General features: G+C 40.7%; 2 protein-coding genes, 1 long non-coding RNA gene and 1 other non-coding gene across 4 annotated transcripts in view; 1 reads left to right on the top strand and 3 right to left on the bottom strand.

Annotated features, from left to right (window-relative positions):
- Positions 1-868: 868 nt before the first annotated feature.
- Positions 869-18,972, bottom strand: PPP1R8 (protein phosphatase 1 regulatory subunit 8). The gene is made up of 7 exons (XM_020909121.2): positions 18,835-18,972; positions 16,817-16,877; positions 11,642-11,795; positions 10,133-10,353; positions 8,448-8,592; positions 3,536-3,600; positions 869-2,315 (listed from the first exon to the last, which is right to left on the bottom strand). Exons 1-7 carry the CDS (start codon positions 18,888-18,890, stop codon positions 1,962-1,964), a joined length of 1,056 nt encoding a protein of 351 aa, XP_020764780.1. The 5' UTR covers positions 18,891-18,972; the 3' UTR covers positions 869-1,961.
- Positions 15,081-15,246, bottom strand: LOC139032267 (small Cajal body-specific RNA 1). Its single transcript, XR_011484804.1, has one exon. It is a non-coding gene; the product is annotated as a small Cajal body-specific RNA 1 (non-coding RNA).
- Positions 18,337-26,780, top strand: LOC139032242 (uncharacterized). The gene is made up of 2 exons (XR_011484776.1): positions 18,337-18,550; positions 26,333-26,780. It is a non-coding gene; the product is annotated as an uncharacterized lncRNA (long non-coding RNA).
- Positions 23,664-26,780, bottom strand: part of STX12 (syntaxin 12) — a 31,659-nt gene continuing 28,542 nt past the window's right edge. Inside the window, exons 8-9 of the mRNA XM_020909127.2 lie at positions 26,502-26,584; positions 23,664-25,191 (exon numbers count right to left, since the gene is read on the bottom strand). Of these exons, the coding sequence (XP_020764786.1) occupies positions 25,099-25,191; positions 26,502-26,584 (176 nt within the window). The 3' untranslated portion in view covers positions 23,664-25,098. The remainder of the gene's footprint in view (positions 25,192-26,501; positions 26,585-26,780) is intronic.

Here is a 26,780-nt window from a genome sequence, read left to right as displayed (position 1 = left end):
TCAGGCTCTGGAGTCAGAATCCAGTTCCAATCCTGATTTCACTATATGAAATCATAGGGAAGTTTACTTTATCTCTGAACCTGTTTTCTCATCTGTAAAATAGGGATAAAAACAGTATTCCTTAGGGCTATGAAAATTAAATAAATGCTGTAGATGGTCGCTTGACAGTAGTCTGGTGCTCAATGAATGATTTTTAACCAGGACTAATAGTAACCTTTGCTATGATGACAGGAAGGTATCCTCATAAGATGAGGACAGACTTCGTTACAGAAGCCGGCAGAGAAGTTAAACTTCTGTCTAGCTGTGATTTTATAGATCTCTGTTCCTTTCACCAGGCTGCTCCTGCTGTGAGTCCACACTCTCAACCTAAGGGGTTTGGAACCTAGTCAGCATTTCCACCACAGTCACATACGTTGTCTCAACATACACAAAGTACACTTCCTGCACACACTGTTCTAGTATACAAGACACATCCATCCAGGTCAAACTCCACTGAAATCCCTCCTAAACGTCCTCACCTTTGCTGCTCTCATCCCCGTGCTTCCTGAGCTGTGGCTCCAACGCACACAGCTGCAGCCAGAGGGTGGTGGTCACACCGGGACAAGGGCGCCAGTCTCCCTGTCAGGCTGAGGCTCTGCCTGCTGATGAAGGGCAGCAGGCACCTCTTAACCCACTTTGCTCAGTGAGGCTTCACCAGGGGACTGGAATCTCTAATTAGAACTTCCAATTTGTCAGGGGGCACCTTTATTTGTGGTAATAAAACGGGGACACAGCGTCACCTCCCAAGCCTGACAGCTGTACCTCTGACAAATACTCCCGTGTGGCAGTGGAAGTAGGTGATGGCAACTGAATCACAACTGCACCCGAATGACAAAAGTTACGTTTAATTTACAATGTAATAAAGGTTACAGGTAAAAAGCTACACATAAAGCGTGAAAAGGCCTATTACACAAATGTACAAATCTCTGTACAAAGCTCTTATCAATGTGTCCTACCTTCGTCTCCTATGTTTGTTAGCCAGGTCTTCTAGTCTTGGAGCTCTGGGTCGAATGGGGGAAAGAGCCTCCGAACCATCATCTAAAAATGTCCTCTTAGAGACATCCGTTACTTCAAATTAAAAAATCTTTTCCTTTTTAATTAGAATTGCTCTAACTGATCATATCCTTTAAAAATTGCCTTCATAACACACTCAAAAGGGAAAGTAATACCTTAGAGAGTAGAGGACAGTACCCTGAAATCAAGTGAGAAATTTCCACAAGTACTCAGATTTGACAAGAAAAACAGGTAAAGTTCAAACAATACTGTAAGTTTAAAACTATCAACCTGTGTCTATGGCACTGGTCACAGATGAAGAAAAATCAAAATGTTCTCATTCTAACAGAAAGGACAAAAGAGAAAAGTCTAACTACTGGACCTCAAAACCACTAACCCAGGAAAACACTTTTGAGTTTAAATCTTAGCTTAACTGGAGAATTTTAAACCCTCTTGTTAAGCAACCTGGAATCCGTGGCAACCCTTCTGCTACCTGGACTTGCAGGGATAGTAGGTATAAATTAGGCCACTGGACCGACAAGGCTGGTGGGGCTTCTGTCACCCCCACAGCTCTGGATTCAACCTGAGGGCCTAGAGTTTCTCCCTGGGGTATGTGACCTTAAATAAAAATGACCTAGAAAGAGGGAGAAAAGAAAAAAGGAGAAAAGGAAAGCCTGGGGGAAAGCCATGGCAATCTATTTAAAAGGATGTATGAAACATTTCTCTGCAATGAAAGTGTTCTGAAGACAGGTCTTTCTGGGATATTTCAACTTCACCCTCCGTTTTAATAGTACATGGTTAGGACCCCAGGAGACATTCTGAAAGACGATACTGCACACATGAAGTTTTTCTCCCTAGTTCATTAGCTCCCCCCATCACCCTTCCACCCCATTCCCACCCTATCCCACCCTCCTCCATGACCAAAAATATCAAATCAGTAAGGAAGGTGTAGGCTTCTTGCCCGGCCACGCCTCTTTTGCGTATTTCTTCTTCTTGGGTTCGTTGACAGCTTCGGGGTTATAGACAGCAGGGTTTGGTGCAGGGTTCATGTTCACTGCTGACGGCACAACAGGAGTCAAGTCCACATCAGGAGCGAGGTTCGGATATGGCATGGGCAAGCCACCAATGAGTGCTGTCCCATGGATGCCGTGTGGCTGGGAGCCAGCTTCACTGTGTGTGGGGGGCAGGCCCCCGTAGAGTCCTCCACTGAAGGCAAAGTTCTGCATGCGCCTGCTTCCTGACTCCTCCAGGCCCAGGGAGCCAGGGCCCTCCACCCGCTTCTTCTGTGGTTTACAGAGGAGATAGAAGTGAGACAGAAGAGTGCTGTTAGGTTCTTCTACTGCAGTCTGAGAAAAACTGGGAAAGGCCCCTGAACCTCTAACTCATTTGTTTCCATCTCACTGTCCTGAAATCTCAGGGTCTGAAGAGACCTTACAGTGGTCATCTAACATGTGGCTCCTAAACACTGCTCCAAACAAAGCATTCACCATCTTATGTCAAACAGAGAAAAATGAGGCCAGTGTATGAACTTTTCATAAAGTAAGACTTATCCAGTTTAAGTGACCATTCTTTACCCTAAGGTCATGCTTCTCTCTTTTTTTTTTTTTATGTTAAAATACCCTTTTAGGAAACAAAGGTGATTAATAGATGGTTGCAAGTATTCTAATTTTTATTTTTTGGGGAAATAAACAGCAGAAAATTCCAAAGGAAGAAGAAAGAAGAGAAAGGTGCTCAAGGGGAAATGTGACACAAACTCTACGGAGTTGTATGAAAAATTTCATCTTGTAGTTTTTCACATCGGACTAAAGTTCAATGAAAGATCTTCCTGAAACAAAGACTAACCAGAAACTTGACACATTTCTCGAAATAATATATTCTGAAGATTAGAGAGAAAAAAAACAACTCTCTCTAGCAGCTCTGATCAGCATCTCCTAATCACCATTTGAACACCTCTGCCAACAGGGATCTGCTTCCAGGCACCATTTGCTCCCTTTTGGAGCCCTAGCTGTCAGGTGGTTCTCCATGTATTGAGCACTCAGAACATCTCTGTAGCTTCCACCTCTTGGTTCTTCAATAGAGCTATCTTTAAACCTAACCCAACATGGGCTGGCTTTCCAATCTGTGCCACTCTTGTTCACAAAATAAAGCCATGGCAAAAGCCAGAGGTGCCATGCAGAAGGCAACTATGCCTCCTCTTTGCCTAACAGCTTACTCCAAGTTAAGAAGGGAAGACTAAAGAAAGGTGGGTCTCTCTGCACCCTACCCTGCTGAGAGGTAAATTTACAGACTTCCATCACATTATAATTTACATGCAGCATTAAGCTGGCTCGTCACCTGCAGTTTCTCTATGGCACTCCAGGATCCAGACACACAGATGGGGTAAAAGTATTCCCAAAGTATGAAAAACAAGAAAGGGGCAGAGAAGGTATTTTAAAATTAAGCCTACACATCGAAGAGTGGGTTTTTAACCCAGATTATGTAACATTTTAAACATGCTTCCTACCTTGACTGGGACCACTGCAGTCTGCACCATGTTCCGAAAGCGACCGACTGAAGGATCCACATCCTCTGCAAAAAGACATGAGGGCAGGGTTAATTCAGTAATCAACTGGGAGGATTAATGTCACATGGCTCAGTGTGAACAAAGCCATCACAATAACTCATATTAAAACAGTAAAATACAGCTAACCCTTCAGGTGTTTACTGGGTATGTGTTCAATCCTCATAACAACCTCATGAGCTAGGTACCACTAGAGCAAACATGTAATAGATGAGAAAACAAACTCAGGCTTGGAGGAGGAAAATGATGGACCCAGTCATCTCACTGGAGAGGAGCCAGGATATAAATCTCAGCAGCCAGAAACAGGCCTGTGCTCTAGACCACTTTCCCATTCCACATACTTCCCTCTTTCGAGGGGAGATTTAAAAAAAAAGTAGACATCATCAATCTCATGTTAGTAATAAAAGAGGGACACCTCTTTTATTACTCACCTCAAGAGGTCACACACTTTGCCTTTTGAGCTGAACACCTGTATACAGGCATACCTCACTTTACTGTGTTTCACTTTACTGTGCTTTGCAGATATTGAAGGGTTTAAAAAAAAAAAAATTGAAGGTTGGTGGCAACCTTGCACTGTCAGATGATAGTTTGCATTTTTAGCAATAAAGTAGTTAATTAAAGCATTGTAAAGAAACAAGGACACGGGTTTTTTAAAGATATAATGCTATTTTTTAGACATAATGCTATTACACACTTGTAAATGTAACTTATATATGCACTGGCAAACCAAACAAATCTGCGTGACTTGCTTTGACATTCGCTTTATTGAAGTGGTCTGGAATGGAACCCATAATATCTCCAATGCATGCCTATACAAGGAAGACTCACTAAAGGATCTGAAGCCCCTGCCCAAGCAGGGTGCGAGAGCTTTTCACAGCTTAGACACACACTACTGCACCCTCCAAAGCTTCTAGCTTCATTCATTCACTCTGCCAGGAGAAAGCACTAAGATCAATTTAAGGGACATGCTTGCAATCAGTCTCTCGTTTATTGGACAGAAGGCATGGAAATGAAGAGCAAGACACTGTCCTGCCTTTAAGGAGCTCAGAGCTATAAAGCCAGATGGATCACAATACAATGGAGGTGCTTCAAGAGAAGTATGAAAGTAGTGATCTTGGAGCACAGAGGGGAGACTGGGTTGGATGACCTACAATGAACAGTTTTCTCACTGAAGACGAAGTGTGGGGAAACAGGCAAGCACAGACTAGAACATTACTAGAAAACCAGAAAACACAACTCCCTGGCCCTTTTATCTTAATACAGTGGTAGGAAAGGAGTTGTTTCCCTAGCAGACATTGTACACCTTATTTTAATGCACTGAAGGTGTTTGCTATTTAAAGAAACACTCCTGTGAGTCCCTTTGGGATATAAAGTATTCCTTATTTAATTGAAGAGCCCCTGATTTACTTAAGTCTGTCTTTTCACATATTACTGCTACTGCTAAGTCACTTCAGTCGTGTCCGACTCTGTGCAACCCCATCCCTGGGATTCTCCAGGCAAGAACACTGGAGTGGGTTGCCATTTCCTTCTCCAATGCATAAAAGTGAAAAATGAAAGTGAAGTCGCTCAGTCATGTCTGACTCTTCGAGACCCCATGGACTGCAGCCTACTAGGCTCCTCCGTCCATGGTATTTCCAGGCAAGAGTGCTGGAGTGGGGTGCCACTGCCTTCTCCGTTTCACATATCAGGATGCCTCTAAAGGATACATCCTGGAATTACATACACAAACAATTGTTCAATGAATGAATGAATGAACAGCTTCTATACGGAAAAAGAAAGAGGAAAAGGTACCAGGCTCATCAGGAAGGAGACAAGGTCTCTAAAAAATGGCACCCTTATTTTCTCTCATTACCATAGGAGCCCTGTTCCAATCATCCCTTCAGGAAAGCTAAATGAAGTGCAAGAGCAACTGGAGCCCAAGAAGCATGGCTAACAGGGTATGTGCCCCACGAACAACACAGGCCTGTGGAAGTGAGGACACGGCCACCGAGGAGACCCTGTCCTGTGCTGGCTGAACAGTGTGCGGGCCTCTCGCCCTTTCCTCACTCTCGAGCCATTCAACTCCTGGAGACAGAGTCTACCTACTGCAGGAAATCTCTGCTCCTGGAAGATCTACCAAGAGGTTCCTTGCCAGGTCTACTTCTGGTATAGGAAAGTCTACACAGGTAAATGCAAAAGGGCTGGCAGATGACTGGGATAATGGCTAACATTTATCAAGAGCTACTGAGTGCCTGGGTGAAGCACAAATTGGAATCAAGATTGCCAGGAGAAATATCAATAACCTCAGATATGCAGATAATACCACGTTACGGCAGAAAGCAAAGAGAAACTAAACAGCCTCTTGACGAAAGTGAAAGAGGAGAGTGAAAAAGCTGGATTTAAAACTCTACATTCAAAAAAGGAAGATCATGGCATCTGGTCCCTTCACTTCATGGCAAATAGATGGGGAAACAATGGAAACCGTTGACAGACTTTATTTTCTTGGGCTCCAAAATCACTGCAGATGGCAACTGCAGCCATGAAATTAAAAGACACTGCTCCTTGGAAGAAAAGCCATGACAAACTTAGAGAGCATATTAAAAAGCAGAGACATTTACTTTACCAACAGAAGTCAAAGCTATGGTTTTTCCAGTAGTCATGTATGGATGTGAGAGCTGGACTATAAAGAAAGCTGAGCGCTGAAGAATTGATGCTTTTGAACTGTGGTGTTGGAGAAGACTCTTGAGAGTCCCTTGGACTGCAAGATCAAACCAGTCCATCCTAAAGGAAATCAGTCCTGAATATTCATTGGAAGGACTGATGCTAAAGCTGAAGCTCCAATACTTTGGCCACCTGGCGGGCAGAACTGACTCACTGAGAAAGATCCTGATCCTGGGAAAAATTGAAGTCAGGAGAAGGGGATGATCCAGGATGAGATGGTTGGATGGCATCATCAACTCAATGGACCTAAGTCTGAGCAAGCTCTGGGAGTTGGTGACGGACAGGAAAGCCTAGTGTGCTGCAGTTCATGGGATCGAAAAGAGTCAGACATGACTGAGTGACTGAACTGAACTGAGTGCCAAGCACAGATCTGAGGTATTTTCCACGTAATCATTTAATCTCCCCACCAATCCTGTGGGGCCAGAAGTCTGACAAGTCACTTGGCCAGAGGGTCACAGAACTACCAAGCAGAGACATGAATTTCATACCCAGGCCCTCTGATCAGAGCCCATGCTCTTAAACACTCTGCCATACTCTCCCTAAACATACTGCCTTCATAAAGTTCCAGGACAATAATTTTCTTCTTCTTCTTTTTAGCTGCATCATGTGGCATGTGGAATCCTAGTTTCCTGACCAGATACTGAACCCACGCCCCCTGCATTAGGAGCACAGAGAACCACTGGACCACCAGAGAAGTTCCATAATAATTTTCAAGAGAAAAAACAGAACATATCAGACCCTAGGTCTTGAAGGAGACTTAATGAATTATCTAGATCAGTCATTCCCATACTGTTGGCTGTTCATCAGTACAAATAAGAGCTTATTAAAACTACAGATTTCTATGTCCAATGTCTAGAAACTCTTATCTGGCATCCAGAAATAAACTTTCTAGATTAGTCATCCAGCTCCTGACTAAACATTTCCCTTGGGCATTCACTACTTTGGCAAGTAATTCATTTCACTTCACACATCATCAGAAAGTGAACAAAAGTCACTAGAATGAATGCTCCAATCTCTTTCACAGGAATTCTTTTAATTCTTCTTCTAAATATAAGGATTTGTTGTTGCTTTTTATGCCGAGCTAAATACTTGCTACTCTCAGGCTCTGGTTTCGTCTACTCATTCCTCGCGAAGGTCAGCCTTGCAAACATCCACCCTCAGGGTGCCTCCCCCCAATCTACTCTCCTTCATGCACATTTCCCAGCATTCAGGGACCACTGTCTATAGCTGGGAGTCTCCTTCCCCCTTAAGACTACAAAACACATTTAGTATTTTAGTAGAAGTTATAGCCTTAAAGAGGCAAGTCTTCAATTCAGTTAATAGTGGCAGAAAGTTCTCCAATTTTAAGAGTTACCAGTCATACACAGAACCCCATGAAGACAACAGTGTCTGCTCTAACCTATACTTAAACTCCAGTATGATACAGACATGTTGCATCAGCAAAGGAGAACTACAGCCATGCTCTGTATACTGAATTTTAAGGGCCCTTCCTCTAGCTACTTCTTTCACACTGCAACTGGATGCTTGAGTGTTCAGGGCGCTCCATCAATGAAAAGGTATAGCTTGTTTTATTGTGCTTCACAGACATTGAGTTTTTTATATCGATAAATTTGAAGGTTTGTGACAACACTGCATCAAGTAAGTATTTCAGTGCAATTTTCCCATTCACTCACTTCCTAGCTCTGTGTTACATTTTGATCATTCTCACATGTTTCAAACTTTTTCATTATTATTACAGTAGTTATAGTGACCTATGACCAGTGATCCTTGTTGTCACTATTGTAAAAAGATTACAACTTGCGGAAGGTTCAGATGATGGCTGGCATTTTTTAGTAATAAAGTATTTTTTAATTAAGGTATGTACGTTGTCTTTTTAGACATGATGCTATCGCACACTTAACAGACTACAGCATAGTATAAACGTAACTTTCACGTGTACTGGGAAACCAAAGAATGTCTGTGACTTGCTTTACTGAAATTCTTGAACCAAACCCACAATATCTCCAAAGTATGCCTGTACTGTACAAAAATATCTCCCCTCAATATAGCACCTGTTATTCTAAACCTTGTTGAGAAACAACTGACCTAAAGGTTGTGTAAACTACTCTCTAGGATCACAGCCTTTTCATCAGAAAAAACTTGGAAGATACCTCACCTGGGTTGATGATCTCATCATCCTCACTAAAGGTCACCCGTGAGTTCTTCCTCTTCCTCTTTGGTCTCTGAATGTCCAGATTCCCCTCCTCAATGGTGAGAGTGGAAATCCGCTTGTTGTGGGCAGTGTTGAATTCTGTCAGGTTCTGGGCCAGAGTTCACACAGGAAAGATAGGAATAAGTACACAAGGAATTTGAAGGAGAATATTACCAAACAAAGAGCAGGAAGGTATTAGGAGCTAACCTTGACCTCTTCACACAAATGAAATTCTCTTCTGCATTCAGAAAAGATTCATTATTGTCCCCAAAGAGCTAATACCAGCAAGCCTCATTTGACAGAATACGGAACATCTTCAGTGACCAGTGAGGCAGTGATATTCAAAAGGGGCTGAGGGACCTTGAGCTGAAAACAAGTCACCTGTGCAAAAACCCTTGAGTTGACGTTTGGGGGTTTTTTGAAGAAGGTTATCATGTCTTCATGCTGAGAATTAAATGAATGTGATTGGAAAGAAATTCAAGAACTGTTTTTAAGTAACAAAACAGATGAGAAAGAAAAACTGATAGTTTCTTTCCCAGTAGCTCTCTCCTTTAAAACTAGTAAGGACGCTGCCAGTGCACTCAATATTTGGTATTAATATTTTGTCACTCCCCATCCCTGTCTGGCCCCATTTCTATTCATAACTATCCATCCATCTCAGTGACTAACTTGGCCTCAGCACTGCTGCCTGCCTCTTTTCAATCCCTTGGACTTATTTCAATCTGCACTGCAGTTTGAGACATCCCAAATGTCTTGAGAACAAGACCGAGAGATGACAGGAGGAGGCATGGAAGCAGCCTGGAAAAGAATGGGCAAGAGGGACTGCCAGCCAGGACCCTGGCTATGAGGCTACTTATTTCCAACCAACTAACTTCTGAGTTGTAAGATTTCTACTGTGCTTTTTTCTTCCTAACATCTGGGAAACTGCCTCTGTATACAAGAAGAGTAAATCTATGTGGGTGGTTAAGGACAGGCTGGCATTTGATTTACCTGGACAGACCAGTCACACCAATGCAGTGACAGGCATGTGAAGACAAAAGCTACACCACAAACTACTGGGGTCAACTCTAGACAAGGAAAACCTTAACACATTTAAGTTAAATGTTGTAAAATTCAGGGCAGCCAGGTCCAGACAAAAGCAGTCTAGTTCTACTCAGAAGATTCTTGGGCTGATGGATGGTATCAAAAAAAGCTACAGAAATGAATGAAAGCTTCAATCTCTGTAAGCCAGTGCTGTTCAAACAAACTTTCTGGATGACAGAAATGTTTTCTATCAGAGCTATTTAGTATGGTTAGTCACTAGCCACATGTGACTACTGAGTACTTTGAATGTGGTTAGTGGCTACTGCATTGGATAGTGTAGCTCTTAAGAAATGGAATTCCCAGCCTTGGCTTCTAACACGCAGCAAAGGTGCACAAGACAACCATAAGGGTCTACTGGCTAGTCAGCCCTGGTTATATATAACCAAACCCACACAATGCAGATTTCCAAGGGCCATACCACACTGCCAAAGTGGCAAAGGCTTATCTCTCTGTTCAAGAAAAACTCCAGCTGCTAAGTCACTGGCATTTCAAGCTACATAGAACAGCTACATACTGCAAAAACCAGAGTCTCCAAGACATAACAATGACACAGACAATAGAATTACATCAAGTTCTGTTTCCTCCTCTGGAAGCCCCAGTAAGCCCTTGAGTTCATCATCCTCTCCACCCATCTTCTCGTCTCCTTTCACAGCTGATGGCAATGTCTGAGGCTTCTCACGTAGAGTGTATGCCCTTGTGGATGCACCAAATGAGACCGTGGAGTCGATGGGAATTTGCTGAGGCTTGTGAGGCTCCAACCGAATGTGACCCAAGTAAGTGCCGTGTGCTGGGAATAACCAAATCAGAAATATAAGAGAGGAAAGGAAAAAAACAAACAAAAACCAAACCTGAGTTGCAAAAGAGAAGTTTCTGCCAGCATATCAGTTTTGCTTTTTAAAACAGAAATGGCATTGGGTCCACTCTGCATCCCTTGTCATGAGTCACAATGAAAAGGAAAACTCCTTCACTGAGTCCTGAATCACTACAGTGGATTTCTGACACACCTTCAGACCTGCTGCTACCCCACATAAAAGTGCCTCTGCAGCCAGACTGGCTCCATTCTGGGTCCAGCAGGAAAGGCTCCGATCCAGCAAAAGCCATGCCCCGCAAAGAGGAGGACAGGAACTGCTGTGGTCTGACCTCTCCAGCCCCAAGCCTAAGGAATATAGGAACTGCTGGACGGGTAACAGTTATACTTGGGGTTTCCCCAGGCTAAGAAATGAGGCTGGCTGAAACAGGTGCAATACCAATGGCAAGGTAGGCCAAAAATCCTACTGGAGAGTCTGGATATTTTTCCATGTCTACATTCTGCATATTATGAAATGGAGAGAAAAGATGAGATAAATTTGCAAGTACGTACTTATGAGACAAGGCTCTCCAAAACCATCATATAACCATACTGGGGTAATGTGTGCATGTGTATGGGGAGGGGGGAAAGGAGTAAAACACGATCAACCCAGGAAGGAGATCCTTTACATTCCATGCTGCAATTAATTATACACAGGTGAAAATGAACAAACTTCAAGGCCCCATGTAGTCAAGTTTCAACTGCATTTCTGAGATTATCTCTGACAAACTGGAAAATCTTATAGTTGGAGTGTGCTCATAGAATTAAAATTGATATTAGTAGTAGTAGTCAAAGCAAAATGTAGCTGAGATAAAGAACCTATTATAAAAAATGAACTTGCTCAAAATAAGGATTCTTTTTATAATGTCCTGTACCCACAACTCTACTACATTAATGGAACTAACCACAACTTCTGCTTAAACTGGATCACAATCTCTCAAGGGCCTATGAACACATTCCCTAGTTCTTAGGTGTTTTTTTTGTTCTCCCTATATACCTATTACTCTCCTCAGGAAAGCACTCCCTAATATCTTCTTCTCTTTCTACTCATCAATTATTTCAGTAAAATAGGAAAGACCACAGGAATGGAGAAGGACTGATTCAAAAACCAAAGATAAACTTCCTTGATGAGCAATAAAACACAATTTAAAATCTGAAGAACCCAAAGAGCATCTCCACACTGCCCAAAAGGGAATGTATAAAATGGGATGGGATATGAGTTACTTACTACTGTTGAGATCTATTAAGAAAACTCTCTTCAGATGCTTGTGGTAGACCAAGGCAGCGTGGACCCGAGAGCAAGACTGGTGGTCAATTGTGAAGTCACACAAATCAGGGTTTCGCCCAAATAAGTAATACTTCTTCTCATCGATAATCAGTTTCTAAATAAATATAAAATACTAAAAGTTTGTTTCAACAGGGTTTAGCAAAAATTCTTCCAATAAAAGTAGAGCATATTAAGGTAAAATTCCTTGTCAAACTAAAAATATATACATATATAGATGTATATATATTTCCTATTATTTTTCAAGATAAAGAGCTCAGAAAAATTTACTAACATTTCTGGGGGTTGGCAATTATTCTCCCAAAATACAGTGGTCAAATGTTGAGTGCTGATATGAAAAGAACTTTCCCTAATCCTATTAGATGTAAATGGCCTGCAAGAGAGGCTGTCTTCTTTTCATTATAAATTTAAGATTTCACTTAACTTTATGTTGAGCAGGAAATAAAAACATTAGCCATGCCTATAAAGGAATAAGACGTCTTTTCAGAAAAATATATATTCAAATGAAGATTATCTACTGGTTCACAAAGGAAGGGAGGTATAAACACTTACCTATATTCTAATCATGCTGCCAGAGCCCCAACTTATTTTTGGAAACCCCTTGAAATCAGAATTACACTAGACATCACTGTATGAGCCTCTAGATCTAATTTTATGGTCCCATTACATTTTGGCCACAAAAAAGCATTACTCAGAGTTAACTCTAAATGCGTACTTGCTGTGTCCAAATATGGTATGACCTCACAGGGCAAAGATTTTCCAGGTTTGAGGGAAGAGAATGTAGAGATTCACATTTATTGAAGGGCTATTTTTGGCTAGGCATTTTAAGCATTATCTCATCTAATCATCAAAACAAGTCTGTAAACTAAACATCACCTTTATTATAGAAAGTGAACGTGTTAGTTGCTCAGTTTGTCCGACTCTTTGCAACCTCATGGACTTTAAACCCGCCAGGCTCCTCTGTCCATGGAATTCTCCAGGCAAGAATACTGGAGTGGGTTGCCATTACCCGCTTCAGGGAATCTTCCCAACCCAGGGATCGAACTGCAGTCTCCTACACTGCAGGCAGATTCTTTACCGTCTGAGCCACCAGAGAAGCCTATCACCTTTATTATTTAAACATAAGAAAATAAATTCAGAGAAATGAATCTAGTCATTCAAGGCAGTCAGGCTGGTTAAGTAGCAGATGTGGGATTTAAATTCAGGTATGAATAACTTGCAATGCTAATATTCTAAACAACAGTGCCATGGGTCTGAAATAATTCTGAGAAGAACTCCAAAATGTTTCTAACCACTCCTGTGAAACTGGAAAAAATAGAACTATATAATGTCTCAATATAATAGCAGAAAAGAGGATTTTGCAGAGTAGCAAACTGTTACTTTAAAAATTGTAGGGGCTGACGTAGCGCTATTAACTTTTATTTAACCAAAAAAGAACTTTCTTTTACAAATGTCACCGATCATTTTATAAAAGAAAGGTCATTTTAACAAAAAAGCAGGGAGGACAAGGATAAAGGGCCACTCTTTGAGTTGAATTTAGCTTTATGAAAAACTCACTACACTGTCTTTTTCTTTTAATCCTAGATCAGTAAAGCTTTTGCCACATATTGGTTGTGGACTGGGCTGTCACAGATGAAGGACTCTAGGTTAAATTTTTGCTAACACTTCGTTCAGTTCTTAAGGTCTACAATTTGAGCCTTTGAAGAATAACCCCCATTCATACACATTATGTTGTTCCTTTACAGTTTTTATTTTTATCTGCACCACGTGGCTTGTAGGATCTTAGTTCCCAGATCAGTGACTGAACCCATGCCCTTGGCAGTGAAAGCGCCGATCCCTAACCACTGGAATGCCAAGGGAATTCCCTGTTTTTTTTTCCTTTAAACAGATTGTCTCACTAAGCTCTAGTTCACATTTCACACTATGCTCCTTCTAAAATCCCTGAGAGAAGACAGCACAAAGTTGAGTAAGGAAGTACAGTCAAATTAAGATGATACCAGGCTAGGAATCAAGAGGCTTATTTTTCGTTCCTGGCTATGTCACTGAACTCACAGTGGGCTACTATTCTCCCCTATGCTTCAGTGTTCTTACAAAACCAGAAATGTACCTCACATACTGGTAACAGTTAACAACTGCTGAGTACTTAAGTGCACACATTGTGCTGTGAGATTTATGCTATGTCATTTCATCTTTACAGCCACTCTGTGAGGTAAGTAGGTACTATTATTCCTATTTTTATAGATAGGAACAGTGAGGCATAAAGAAATTAATATATGAAAGTTCACACTGCTAGATATTTATAAACTGGATTAGAAATTCAGGTCTGCCGTCACAGAGTCTAAGCTTTTATAACCACTATATATTTTATTCACTCTTCCTGCATCAAAAAATCCACCATATGGCAAAAAACATTTAAGGAGTGAACAAGTAGTATAGGTCACACTCTTAATTTTTTTTTTAACACTTACCCAGTTCCTTGCCAGCTTATACTTTAAGGATCAAAGGGACAGGGGTCACTTTTGGGAAACTCTGTCCAGCAGCGCCCACTTGCTGCTGGCAGAGCTTGTCTCAGGCCCCTAGTGTTAGGGGGCACCAAGATTCAAAAACACGATCCCACAATCATCCCACGCCTGCTTAGACCCAAATATTAAGACTTGGGTTAAAAATAAGATATTGTTTTAAAATTGAGAGAGCCCTAACATGTCAAGATGTTATTTTCTCTAGGTAATATCTATGCAAGTTGAATCTCACAGATGCCATTTCCCATTCGTATCTATTTGCACATACATAATGTCTTCACAAACTTAAATTTGGTAACCACAGAGCTCATAGGCTGGACTTAAACAGTCATAAGACCACCAGCTTTTGGGTTCTAATACAAAATTGATCACCTTCTATGATTCCAGGCTTCCCTGGTGGCTCAGTGGTAAAGAATCCACCTATCAATGCAGGAGACACAAGTCTGATCCCTGGGTTGGGAAGATCGCTGGAGAAGGAAATGGCAACCCACTCCAGTATTCTTGCCTGTGAAATGCCAAGGACACAGGAACCTGGTGGGCTACAATCCACCGGGTCACAAAAGAGTTGGATACAACTTAGCAACTAAACACCACCACAAGGTGAAAATACCAGAGATTTAGGTGTTTAGAGAAGGAAAAAAAGAAAAGGCCTCCAAATTAAATATGCACATTCACAATTAAAGGTATCTCAATTACAGAAGTGTGAAAATGTAGAGAAAAAAACAGTATGCCTCAGAAGCAAAAAAATGAGTGAATTCTTAGACAATTTGCTTCTTCTGTCCAAGTGAATGAAATAATGCACTGGCCCTTCAGTAGTCACTAAACCACAATTGCTTAAATAGCTACGGCTAATACCATTATCCAGTTGTGCCTCTGAGTTATAACTCAGAGTGTAGCTTTACACCCTGGGCTTAAAAGACTCATGGCTTTTGTTTTAATATTGCACTTCTTAAACCCAGCTATCACAACACATCACAGGCCTCTGAAATAAGGCTTGGACATAGATAGCTCGGTTAGTATCAAGTGCTGCCTAAATCCTTAAATAATAAGCAGATTTGGAGTCTATTTCTCTCAGAAACAACACAGTGATGGCTACGGATTGTAACATGACACCTCTGTGGCAACTCAGCACACCTAAGAGCACTGAAAGACATTACCAGTTAATGGAAACCAGTAATCAGAGGGATGTTTGACAAGTTAAGAGTGCTTTGAAAATATAAATTATTTCTTAAAAAAAAAAAGAAAATATAAATTATTTCTGAAAAGAATTATGATATTATCATTAAAGCTAGGCTCCTTATATGTTTCTCCCTATTGCAAATTAAAGATTTATTAAATTCTGGTTAAAAAAGTAGATTCCTATATGTCTACCGAGCAACATTTTGTATGTGTGGAACAGTTTATAGTTTAAAAAAAAAAAAAAGACATTTTAGCTAAATTATTCCCTTGAATAATCCTGATATTTTATAACCTTTAAGATAGAAGAACCCATGACAAAGTGGTTCTAAGTGACTGGCTCAGGGCTTGATAAATTCATCATAACTTCTGCCTTAATGTTTTGCAAAATACATGTATCACTACAACATCCTGAAAGTGAAAACAATGTATTTATAGAACATCCTTCAGGAGATCTCACAGACAGTTTTCATTACAGAGTGCAATGTTTTTATTATATACACCAAAGAAAAATAATTGCACTCAATAATAGAGCCTTTAACTTAAATATATGAGCAAGCAAACATAAAATTGGTTGAATACACGAAGACTCACAACTAGATGGCCACAATGGGCTTAATCCCCATTTCTTGGTAAATAAATGGCAACAAAAGAATTAAAAAAAAAAAAATCCACGCAACCTAAGAGCAAATCAAAATTCGTGTTCCCTTGCAGTTCTATGTGGTTTTCATTCTAGAGACTTGGAGAAAAGCTAGACTGCTGCTACACTTGTTCTTTATAGTACTTACATCAATTATAATCATGTAAATTTTTGTATGGTTCTGTGTTTCCCACCAGATGATTTCTTTGAAGACAGGAACCATGTTCATTTTGTTCACTGCTGTATTCCCTATGCCGAGCACAAAGACTGGCACATAGTAAGCACTCAGTAAATGTTTTAAATGAATGAATGAATTTCATCACCATTTCCATTCTCTTTTTTGAACATGTGTCTTAGTTTACTATCTTCTATGAAGGGCTTTAGCTTGAATCTCATAAAAGCAATTTAAAAGCTGAATTCAATCTATATCATTCACTTTCTTCTTCAATTATTGCAGACCTTGCAACTTCCACACAACTCCACATACTCAGAGAGAAGGAATTCACCAAGTTATAGGGCATCCAGTTTCACTGAGGCCTACAGGCCCACGATCTATTAAAACCTTTCATTTGGAAGGTGAGAGAAGTCACAAAAAAGCACAGTATCAGTGAAGATACACATTGGCATGTGTTTTATCACTATGTGCTTTTAATAGAAAAAAATCAGGATGAACAAAAGTAGCATTGCTGGAAAACAAAGCACAGGAGAGGGGGTGGAAAAGTGAGTCACTGGCAAGAATCTTTCGTGTGGTGGGGAAAAAAGGGAAGACGTGTATTTCCATACCTCAATTAGCTTGTCTCCTTTGACTACATCCAGATGTAAACCAGGAGGGGGTTTACCTGCCCTGAAAAGTAACAGTGAAAAAATATTTTCAGGATGAGTTTGCAAATGCCATCTACAATCATTATCCCATTCAACACTGCAGCTCTCCTACCAGCCTATAATTAGTTCATGTTCAAGCAGAAATGTCATCTACTTTACAGTTATTATAGTTCCTTTCTGCATTTGACACTTACCTCCCCAGTGATTCAACTACTCTAAAACATATTTCAGGGGATCTATATTTAGAGCAGCACCAAAGAAACCTGTATTTTAACACTGAATTATCTACCTTGGAGAGAAAGCAGCACAGAGAATGCAAGTACTATAGTTAGGGTTGTCTGGTCACTTGGAGTTTGATTCTAAGATTGCCACTACCAATAATACCATACAAAGGTAGAATAAATCAGTTGGTGTCTGGGGCTGATCAAGGTAGACTTATCACAGAATAAACAGAGGGTACTGTCCTGAGCTCTGAGGTCAAACCAGACACATAATTTAGGCAGTTAGGGCAATCCAAAACTATGCCATGAAACCAGGTACCAATAAATAAAAAAGATATCTATTACCCTGAACAGGTCATTCTACAATGGCATGTATAAGGGAATTTTTCTCTATACTCCTATAACCATACCATCCAAGGGAGACACATATATGTCAAAGCACCTAACACAGTGTCTGGTGCACACCAGAAGTTAAGGAAATGGTAAGTGATCTTATACAGTCTCTTCTAACTATAAATTTACTATCCTGGCCCAGTAAACTTATAGTTAGAAGACATAAGTAAACATTCTGAAATCAATGCGGCAAGGAACCAAAATGGACACAATTTGCAGACTGGAGCAACTGTGTGTTGCAGAAGTGCAAAGGGACTCAGAAAATAGCTACACATTCACTTGTTTCCTGTGTTTGCGCCTCTGAAGTTTGAAGGAAGAACAATCTTGCCAGATCCCCAAAATCTACGCACACGCGCGCGTGCACACACACTAAACACAAATGCATTCATTTACATCTAACTGAAGATACAACACAGTCATCTCACAAGTCTGACCCAACTCCTCTATGGTGGTTGCTGGGAGGACAGTGCATTGGACAAAAGCCCATTTTGTCTGGAAAACAGGGAAAGCCAAGTTACATCCAAAATATGCTTTCTGAACTCCTACTATGTGTCTGGCTCAGGCCTAGGAACTGTGACTATAAAGATGCATTAGGCAGCCCTTGCCCTTGAGGGGTTCAATATAACGGAGCCAGAGAGTAACACACACATAACAATACACACTGTGATGAGCAGAAATAGCTCTAACTCGGATGAGTCGCCTTGCCAGGCAATTCATATAATTCTTCGTGTACTCCACTCAAAGACTAAAATTATTCCATTATTCCCAAGAACTTGTGAAGGGAAGAAAGGGGTTCTTCCTAACAAGCAAGGATGCCCTCTGGTGCCCGAATTCGCGCCAGTGGTTGAGAGCGCAGAGGTAGGTCAGAGCCGTTCCGGCCCTCAGGGAGCTCCTAGTCAGCGAGACACAGGCAAGGATCGCACCAGGCTGCAGTTAACAACCGCGGGATGCGAGGTTCCGAGCGGGGATCGGGGCCAGGAAGCTAGCTCGCGCGCGCTCGGGACAAGAGAGCGGGGGGCAGGTACCGGGCTCCACAAGAGCACCAGGCACTCAGTCAGCAGGCACTCAGTCAGGAGTTGGGGTAAGTTCGAGGCCAAGGCCCCGAAGCGCCCCGGCAACCGGCTGACTGCCCGAGGGGCTGCCTAAGCCAGCGCCTCAGAGCCCCCAACTCTGGGTTTCCTCAGTTTCTGGGCCCGGGCTCCGAGCTCCAGGTTCCTCCACACGCCGCCCGGCCCGACGGACAGTTCTCCCTCAGTCAGTCCCAAGATGTCTGGGCCGTTCGGCTCGCTGCGAGAAATCAGCCGCCTGGCCGGCACAGGCCAGCGCAGGCCAGGCCACTTCAGTGCTGGTCGCCCCGCCACTCACCAGGTCGGGCAGTCGAATAGCGGGAGGCTGGAGCCGGAGTTCGCGGCTGCCGCCATCTTGCGTCTCCCCCTCCCATTTGGCGGGCCCTAAGCACGCTGGGAAACTGGAAGACCCAGAAGGGAAGAGGCGGCTTCCCAGCGGCCTGTGCGTCTGCGCGCGCACACACACACCCACGCACGCACGGACGCACCGACGCACAGCGCGTTGTAGTAGCGGTGGAGACTGGGGTCCTGCTTAGGGGTGTTTTTCAGGGTTTGAGAGTTGACTTTCTCTGGAGGCCAGGGCTTCTCTCGGTCGGCAGTTTTCTGAGGAAAATGGGCTCGTAGGGAAGGGTTCGGTTTCCCTCTACGTTCTTTTTTCAAACACGCTTCCAGGCTCTAAAGTCTTGTGATGCCACCCTTGCTCTGGGCTCGCACCGTCAGCCTTTTTACTCCCAAGACGGAGAGAAGTTAAGAGGGTATAGGGCTTAGGGATTGGAAAAACACCAGTCTCTTGTTTCTCCTCTAACGGTCCTGAGAAGCTACCTTTCGGGATCGTGTAAACTCTAGACAAACAGGAGCCAGGGACGGATCCAACCAGATGGCAGGCGTCCAGATCATCAAAATGCATGAATGAAAAGCTTATTTAATCAAGTGGAGGCCTCTTTGGATTTTAAAATTTTGGTCATAGTGACTAGATTGTAAAGGAAGACTTAGGATTCAGGAGTGCGTTTGTCCAACAGCTGAGTGAACGATCATCAGCAGGGCTTCTGGTTGTAATGGCTTATGTCTACTGAGTGCTTATTTGGGCTAGAATGTAGTTTATGTGGATCATCTCATTTAATCCTCAAAACTCTCTTTGAAATAGGTATTATGATCCCCGAGGGGAGGCTCAGAGAGACTGAGTTGCCCAGCCTCACTCTAGAACGAGTGGGATTCAAACCTAAATCTGTATGAGGCCAAAGCCCATGCTCTTGAATCATCACTCTGTCTCATACTTTGATGTTGGTACGGTCATATTTATTATTAGCATGCAACTGAAGCCCAACACTTTTTCAGTTTTGTAGAAAACATGAGAGGATTATCCAGCCTGTTTTTTTCTTTTAAGGAAACCAAATGCAAAATTACTGTTCACCTATAAAGAGGCATTGCACAGCAAATTATCTCTTTCTCTGGTGGAGTTCTTGTCCTGATTCCCTACTACTGGTCCTCTAGATTTTAAATCGAACATCAACCTGTTCAAAAGATTTTGCCCTGGGTGACATCTCCAGGCATCAAGATTTAACTGTAGCATAATATTAACTTAGAATTTAAACTGATCAACTCTTAGGAGAATACCATTTTCCACTGGTCTTCAAAAGCACAATAAACTCATCCAGCAAGGATATTAACTGGTCAGATCACTTTTTTTTTTTTTTGGCTGCATCCGTGGCTTTCAGGATCTTAGTTTCCTCACCAGGGATTGAACCTGGGCCACAACAGTGAAAGCACCAAGTCCTAACCACTGGACTGCTAGGGAATTCCCTCAGATCACTTATCAAATGAACAGGTTAATATACCCCCTTTTCCAGCCCTGCGATTCCAAAGATAGACTAGGCCAATAGTTCTAAACTTGGTTTCAGGAAAACAGGCTATAGCTCCCTCCTTTGAGCACAATGACTTGATTCTTAAAAAGAATTAAATAGTCTCAAGTGTTTTCAGTGTAACAGAAAAAGAGAAGGTACTTTTTATCTGGAGAGATTGTGTGGGCCTTTGAGGTCCTATGCCCTTTTCTGGCATGAGGTGGTACTGAAGCCATTTCTAGCTGTCAGTGACCTTAAGAACATGTCAGCTTTGTCTTTCAATTTCTCAGCTTCCATGGGTGGTCCCTTATTTAATCCCTTATAATGCTGAATATACACCCAAGAAACCTAAAACTACATTCTTACCCTTATAATTCTTTATTCCTCGGCCATTTTCCCTGTTTTCAGCACAGCTAATATTCACACTGACTGCTGATGTGATGTAATGGCACATTTACCTAGGCCTTATAAAGCAAAATGCTCTTTGTTTGGGCACCAATGATGTCAGTACAGATATGCAAACTAGAGGACAGCAGTCTAGGAGGTGAACCTTTTGAAATGTAAAGACTGATGGACTAGCTGCCAATGGGTTTTGGTATCTCAAAAAAGAGTAATTCTTAGACTTTGAGACTTCCTTAGAATAGAATCTAAAGACATAAGGAACATACTGATATCAAAAAAACTTCCTTAGAACATCTTTGATATGATCAAATGGAGACACTGAAAAAAATGTTTGTATACAGATGGTACATCAGGAAACTTCATTTAGCCGGGTGGTGAACAAAAAATTTACAAAGTGCTAAGAAAAGATGTTCATGAAAAGTGAATAGAAATTGCCATTACTCCAGATTGTTAAAGCTTTGTGAAAGAGGTGGTGGGCAGGACAGTTTGTATTAGTGATGAACGGAGACAGTGTATAGTGTCTAAAGGTATGGTTTTAAAGTCTGTATGCTTGAGATCAAATCCTGGCTCCACTGCTCCTAAACTGTGTGCCCTTGGCCAGGTCACTTACTATGCCTCAGTTTCCTAATCCATAAAAAGAGGACAAGAAAAATAATCTCTTCAATGATTATGTGGCTATAAGATGATAAATGTAAAATGTTTAACATAGTGAACTGTTTGTAGTAAGGGCTTCAATATCACCCCACAAGTGACCAATGAGAGCGCTCCCACAAGCCTTTAAATTCCTGTAGCAGACCACCATCCTTGGCCTCAGCTTCTTCGGCTGTAAAGCGATGGGTCTAGTCTAGATGAGTGATTCAGACATTAGAGGTGTCTTGGACTAGGCGAAAAAGAAAATACTACAGTCTCAACTTTTATTTTGCCAACTAAATGAAGACTGTGACCTAACATCACCACCTTTTCATTTTCATAATCTTTTTAAAAAGTGAGGGAGCCATTAGCTCAAAGATGGCACTTTAAAAAGCCCACTAACATTATTTTTCTCATTTCTCCATGGACTGTAAAAATTTGGTCCTCAATCAGAGTCTCACATTAAAAGTTCTATTATTTCAAGTTTATCTCTTTTAAAAATTAAGAACTATTTTGTCAATCAAATTTCATTTTGGATAAGGATTCAAATGAACTTCTCAGTTGACCTAAAAGCAGATCAAGGGTTAGAATCAAAATCTTTCAAGCTATTCCCTGGCAAGGTGGAGATTCTGAAGTAGTTGTAATTCATAGTACTGGAAAGCAATACTGAAAAATTCTTTGATACCTAGGGATATCCTAAACATGCTTAGAAAAGCAGGGATGAAGCAGGTGATTCCTACTCCTAGAAACATGATAGAATTGGGTTCTATTTAACACTGAGTTGGGTTCTGGTCTGCATTTAGTGACCAAAAGTGAAAGTTTCATTCCCATGGCTGAGAACTGCCTCTGAACAGAAGAAGGGGGAAAAAAAAAAAACCCAAAAAACAAAAACTGAATGGAGGAGGCTCAAGGTGTTTTAATTTGCACTGACTGAAGCATAATTTCATTTTGATATTTTTGCCAGTGGTACAAGGGAGTGTATCTCCACTCCTTAACAAAACAAAACCTGTTCAGGGAGCACAGATCTAGCAGCTAGCAAGTTCTTGTTCTCGAATATTCACAGAGGAAGTGGCCCGCAGGACACTTCTACTCTACCCTATACTACAGTGCTACAATTTTAATTCACTTGAAGAGAAAACATTCCATAAAGAAAGGAGAAAGGGAGAAAGAGAAAAGGAAAGGAATACAGAGACAAACAGAATCTGTATGTTCAGACTAAACTCTTGTGATCTTTATAATCAGAGAATTTAAAGCTATAAAAGAGTAACTGAGAACACGTGGGGCCTATGGGTTAAGAAACTTGTTCAAATACCTACAGTGAGTAAACGAGAGAGTTAAGATTCTCCAGGCCTTCTGTACCCCAGTCTAGTTTTTGACCTCCAAACCAATGGTTTTCAGCCATGGTTATACCTGAGAATTATCTGGAGCTTTAAAAGTCCCTATATCTAAGCTATAACCCCCACTAACTAAATTAGAATCTTGTGGCAGGGGGTACCAAGATATCAGTATTTTTTTTGTTTCTAATGTGAAGCCATAGTTAAGAACATCACTGCCCTAAACCATGGTGCCCTCAAGGTGGACGAAGCACAGATAAGGATGATTCTGTGAACAGGTTTCTTAGGCCCATTTAGCAGAAGCTCTTGGTAACTACTACAAGTTCCAGGCCATTGCAATTCTAGTCCAAGGTCATATTTGCGACCAAAGATTACTATTACCACACCACCATGGGATTACATAGTATTATAGAACAGAACTATGGTGGCTTCATTTAACCCAAACTGAAAAGTGTTTTGTTTTGTTTTTTACAATCAAGCCTTTTTTTTCTTGCCTGGAGTGTTATAAATGATGTATTCAGGTCCAACTATAATTTAGAGCTGAAGGGGCAGTGATTGTAGAACCAATGAATTAGCTCCGAAGCTGCTGCCGGGGCCTCTGTGACACCCCAACAGCTCTATTCTGTTCTTCAAGGAAAGGGCCTCTTTCCCCCCGCCCCAACCAGTCCTCACCTGATCCCCAGTTTTCTTTTTTTTTTTTTTCTTTTTTTTTTTTTTTTATTAGTTGGAGGCTAATTACTTTACATCATTACAGTAGTTTTTGTTATACATTGATATGAATTAGCCATGGATTTACATGTATTCCCCATCCCAGTCCCCCCTCCCATGATCCCCAGTTTTCTTGCAGGTCTCAGTTTTTCTCTGGACAGCACATCATCTGGCATCTACTGCATTAGGATGTTAACGCATAGAAACTTGTAATAGAAGCTTTTAAAATGTTTATTTGTATTACGACGGTGAAATGGTGCAAGAGTGCAAAGAAACTATTTAGCCCTTGTTTCCCTGCTGTTCACATTATTTTAGTAAAAGAAGATTAAGTAACATTAAAAGGAATGGAAGAAGTAAATATAAATATACCCAGCCAAATCCTCTAATTCACTAAAGGATGAACTGAAATTGTTGGCCCAATTCATAGTTATTGAGAACCTAAAAAAATTACTTCCCCTGTAACTTCCCTAGACTTGTGAAAAAGGGGAGTGGACAACATTTATATTACAAGACAGCAATCTTTTATTGAAACATTTTTTGTGTGTCTAAAACTATGCATGGAGAGATTAACCTCTTGTTCATAAATTAGGGTAATTCTAACATCACTATTCCAAACCAATATTATTTACAAAAAAAGAAACCTTTCTTTGCTTTCTTGCCAGTTCACAGGACTAAATTTTAAACCAACTTCAGTCTAGCTTTTAAAATTTCCCTGCCATCATATGCCCAGCAAACCTTATTAGGGTAGGGGGCAGCCTTTTGATGGCAACAATCATCATTTACCAGGAATGTAGAACCACAACTGAGCAACAACAACAAAAGATTAAATCATTCCAAACAATTCCTATTTGCTTTCCAAAAGCATGCTTTGTCTAATTCTCCCATTCTATACAGACAGGTGGGAGAGGAACGCCACAGAGCATCGTAATGTTAATTAAATTAACCTCTTCAAAAAGTGGACAAGATGGTTTAGCGTATACATGGATGAACTGCAGTCAATGACACTGACAAGTAATAAACTTTAAACCTAGATGAACACATATCCCCAATAGCTGGCCAGCTCAAATCATTACTTCTCATTTAATCTGGATCGCATGTGCAATTTTTCACTCTCTAGTTAAATACATTGCCAAAATTTTTCAAAGCATATAGGGAACAGACTTCTTAGAAATTCAAATTACAATGTTAAATAATAAAAACTGCTGGCTTATTATACAGTTTCTGACAAACTCCAATGTGCTGGGTGACAGAAAGTAATTCTATCTCAGTTGCTAGTAAAAAGGTAAATCTTGTATATACATAAAAAGACAATATTACAAGACTGTAGTGTTAACCTACTAAAACAAGAATATCTAGAAGGGAATTTTCAGTAAACACTTGGGATGATGAGCAATCAGAATACAAGAGAAAAGAAAATCCACATAAATTAATTCTTAATTTGAGAAATCAATAAAATGTATACACAAACTGATAAATACTGTCTCCATAGGTCACTAATTCCAAGGACTAGTTAGTAGTTAGTTTCTAACTAAATTATTACAAGACATTCTGGTGTATTCTCTCTTCTTATGATCAGTTTGTTCTGGCAAGACTCCAACAAGCACTTGCCCTTGAAAACAGCTCAGCGGGAGAAGGCTGGAGGCAATCACTTCATTTATTAACTATCCACAAAATAAATCCCAAGATTACAATAATCACTGTCAGGACAAGCACCAGGATACAGATCTTCTTGCGAGATTTTTTCTGAGGAGAAAAATATGTAAAGAAGACACTCATGAAACAAGTAAAAAATGTTTATAAGACTCAAAGAGTGCTTCATCAATCAGCCTCCTGGTAATGCAAAATGAAACTCTGTGTATGATTATGCAGACACCGTCTCAAAAATCTCAAGGTACCAGTGCTAGACAGCAATACAAGTTCTCATTCAATGCTCCCAAATACAATTTTGCAAAGGAACTGTTTATGTTGCAAGGTGTTATTTGCCATAAAACAAGTTATTTGTACATGTGTATTTGAATAAAGGTTTTATACCTATTATAAAATTTTATGTTCACTGTAAAAAATACAGACAAGCAGAAGAGAAAATAATCACCCACAGATAAAACAGCTGACATTTTAATTGTATTTCCTTCTGATCTTTTATCCAGGCACATTTATCTGACATAATTGGGACCATACTGTATCATGTCTGATGGTTTTCTCACTCAATATTTTAGAATAAAATTTGTGATATTATAAACTCTTCATAAACATCTCTTTTAATTCCCACATAAAATAACATGAAGTGGATGTATATAATTTACTTGACTGTTCTTTACTGTTGGATATTAAAGTCATCACTCAGTTTTTAAAAGGAAACTATTGTTAAATACAAATTTCTTTAAGAACAGTCCCAGGGTAAATACAATTATCTTAGGAACATGGTAAAGGACTAAATGCTATTTGTTTCTAAAAAGCCATGCAACACCAGGTTGAGGAGAAATGAGAAGAACCTCATTCACAACATGTGTAAACTGAGGTGAAGACCTGGATAAAGTTCATAAAACCAGAGTTTCAACTAGTATGTAGAAAAATACCACTTTACAGAAAGTAGAACAATTAACGCCTATTTGTTCACAGCAAAATAACCCCCATATAAGCCCCAATTAATTCATACATAAACAGCAGTCCAAGTTGAGTCTGTCCATTTTCTGTGGCAACAGTCAACATACATTATCTGCAAAGTCCTACTTTGTACCTATATCCTAACTGAAACAAATTTCAGCTGTTTAGGTTAGAAAATTAGCCTTACCCTAAATCAGGTATCATGCTAGCTTACGGGGATAGCTTTGTAGCTAAGAGGCTTCTATGTCAGTTTATTCAAAGTTTGATACTTTTTTTGTAGATCTCTCTGCAAAGGAAAATACTAAAAATGGAGCTGGGATGGCAATTATGACTACCTGCCTTCAGCTTAAGACTAAACAAATGGCTGCAGCTGTTCTCAACGCGTCAGTGACTCTGATGGCCCCCAGAGTCTACAGCACAGAGTGACTTTCTTTTGTACCTGCTTTTACCTGATAGTAAGCAGCTCGCTGTAGCTGGTCAGTGGCTCTTTCTACATGCACCTCTGAGCTTTCCACGTTGGCTTCTATGCTGTCTGCAAAAAAGAAGGGCAGTGGATGTTTTACCACAGTCAGATGTTTCAAGACTGCAAATTGAAGAGAATTCTAATGCTAAGGATCCTGTTCACCACCATCACTCCAACTATCCAGCCATGAGATCAAAAGTTACCAGCCCCATAAGAGAATAGCCCTCTTCTTTGGAAATAAACACTGAAGAATTATTTAGAGGTA

The sequence above is a fragment of the Odocoileus virginianus genome, chromosome 30 (assembly GCF_023699985.2).
Source record: "Odocoileus virginianus isolate 20LAN1187 ecotype Illinois chromosome 30, Ovbor_1.2, whole genome shotgun sequence".
Lineage (NCBI taxonomy): Eukaryota > Metazoa > Chordata > Mammalia > Artiodactyla > Cervidae > Odocoileus > Odocoileus virginianus.
Note: the sequence above shows the minus strand (reverse complement) of the source record. Positions and strands in the feature narration are given on the sequence as shown.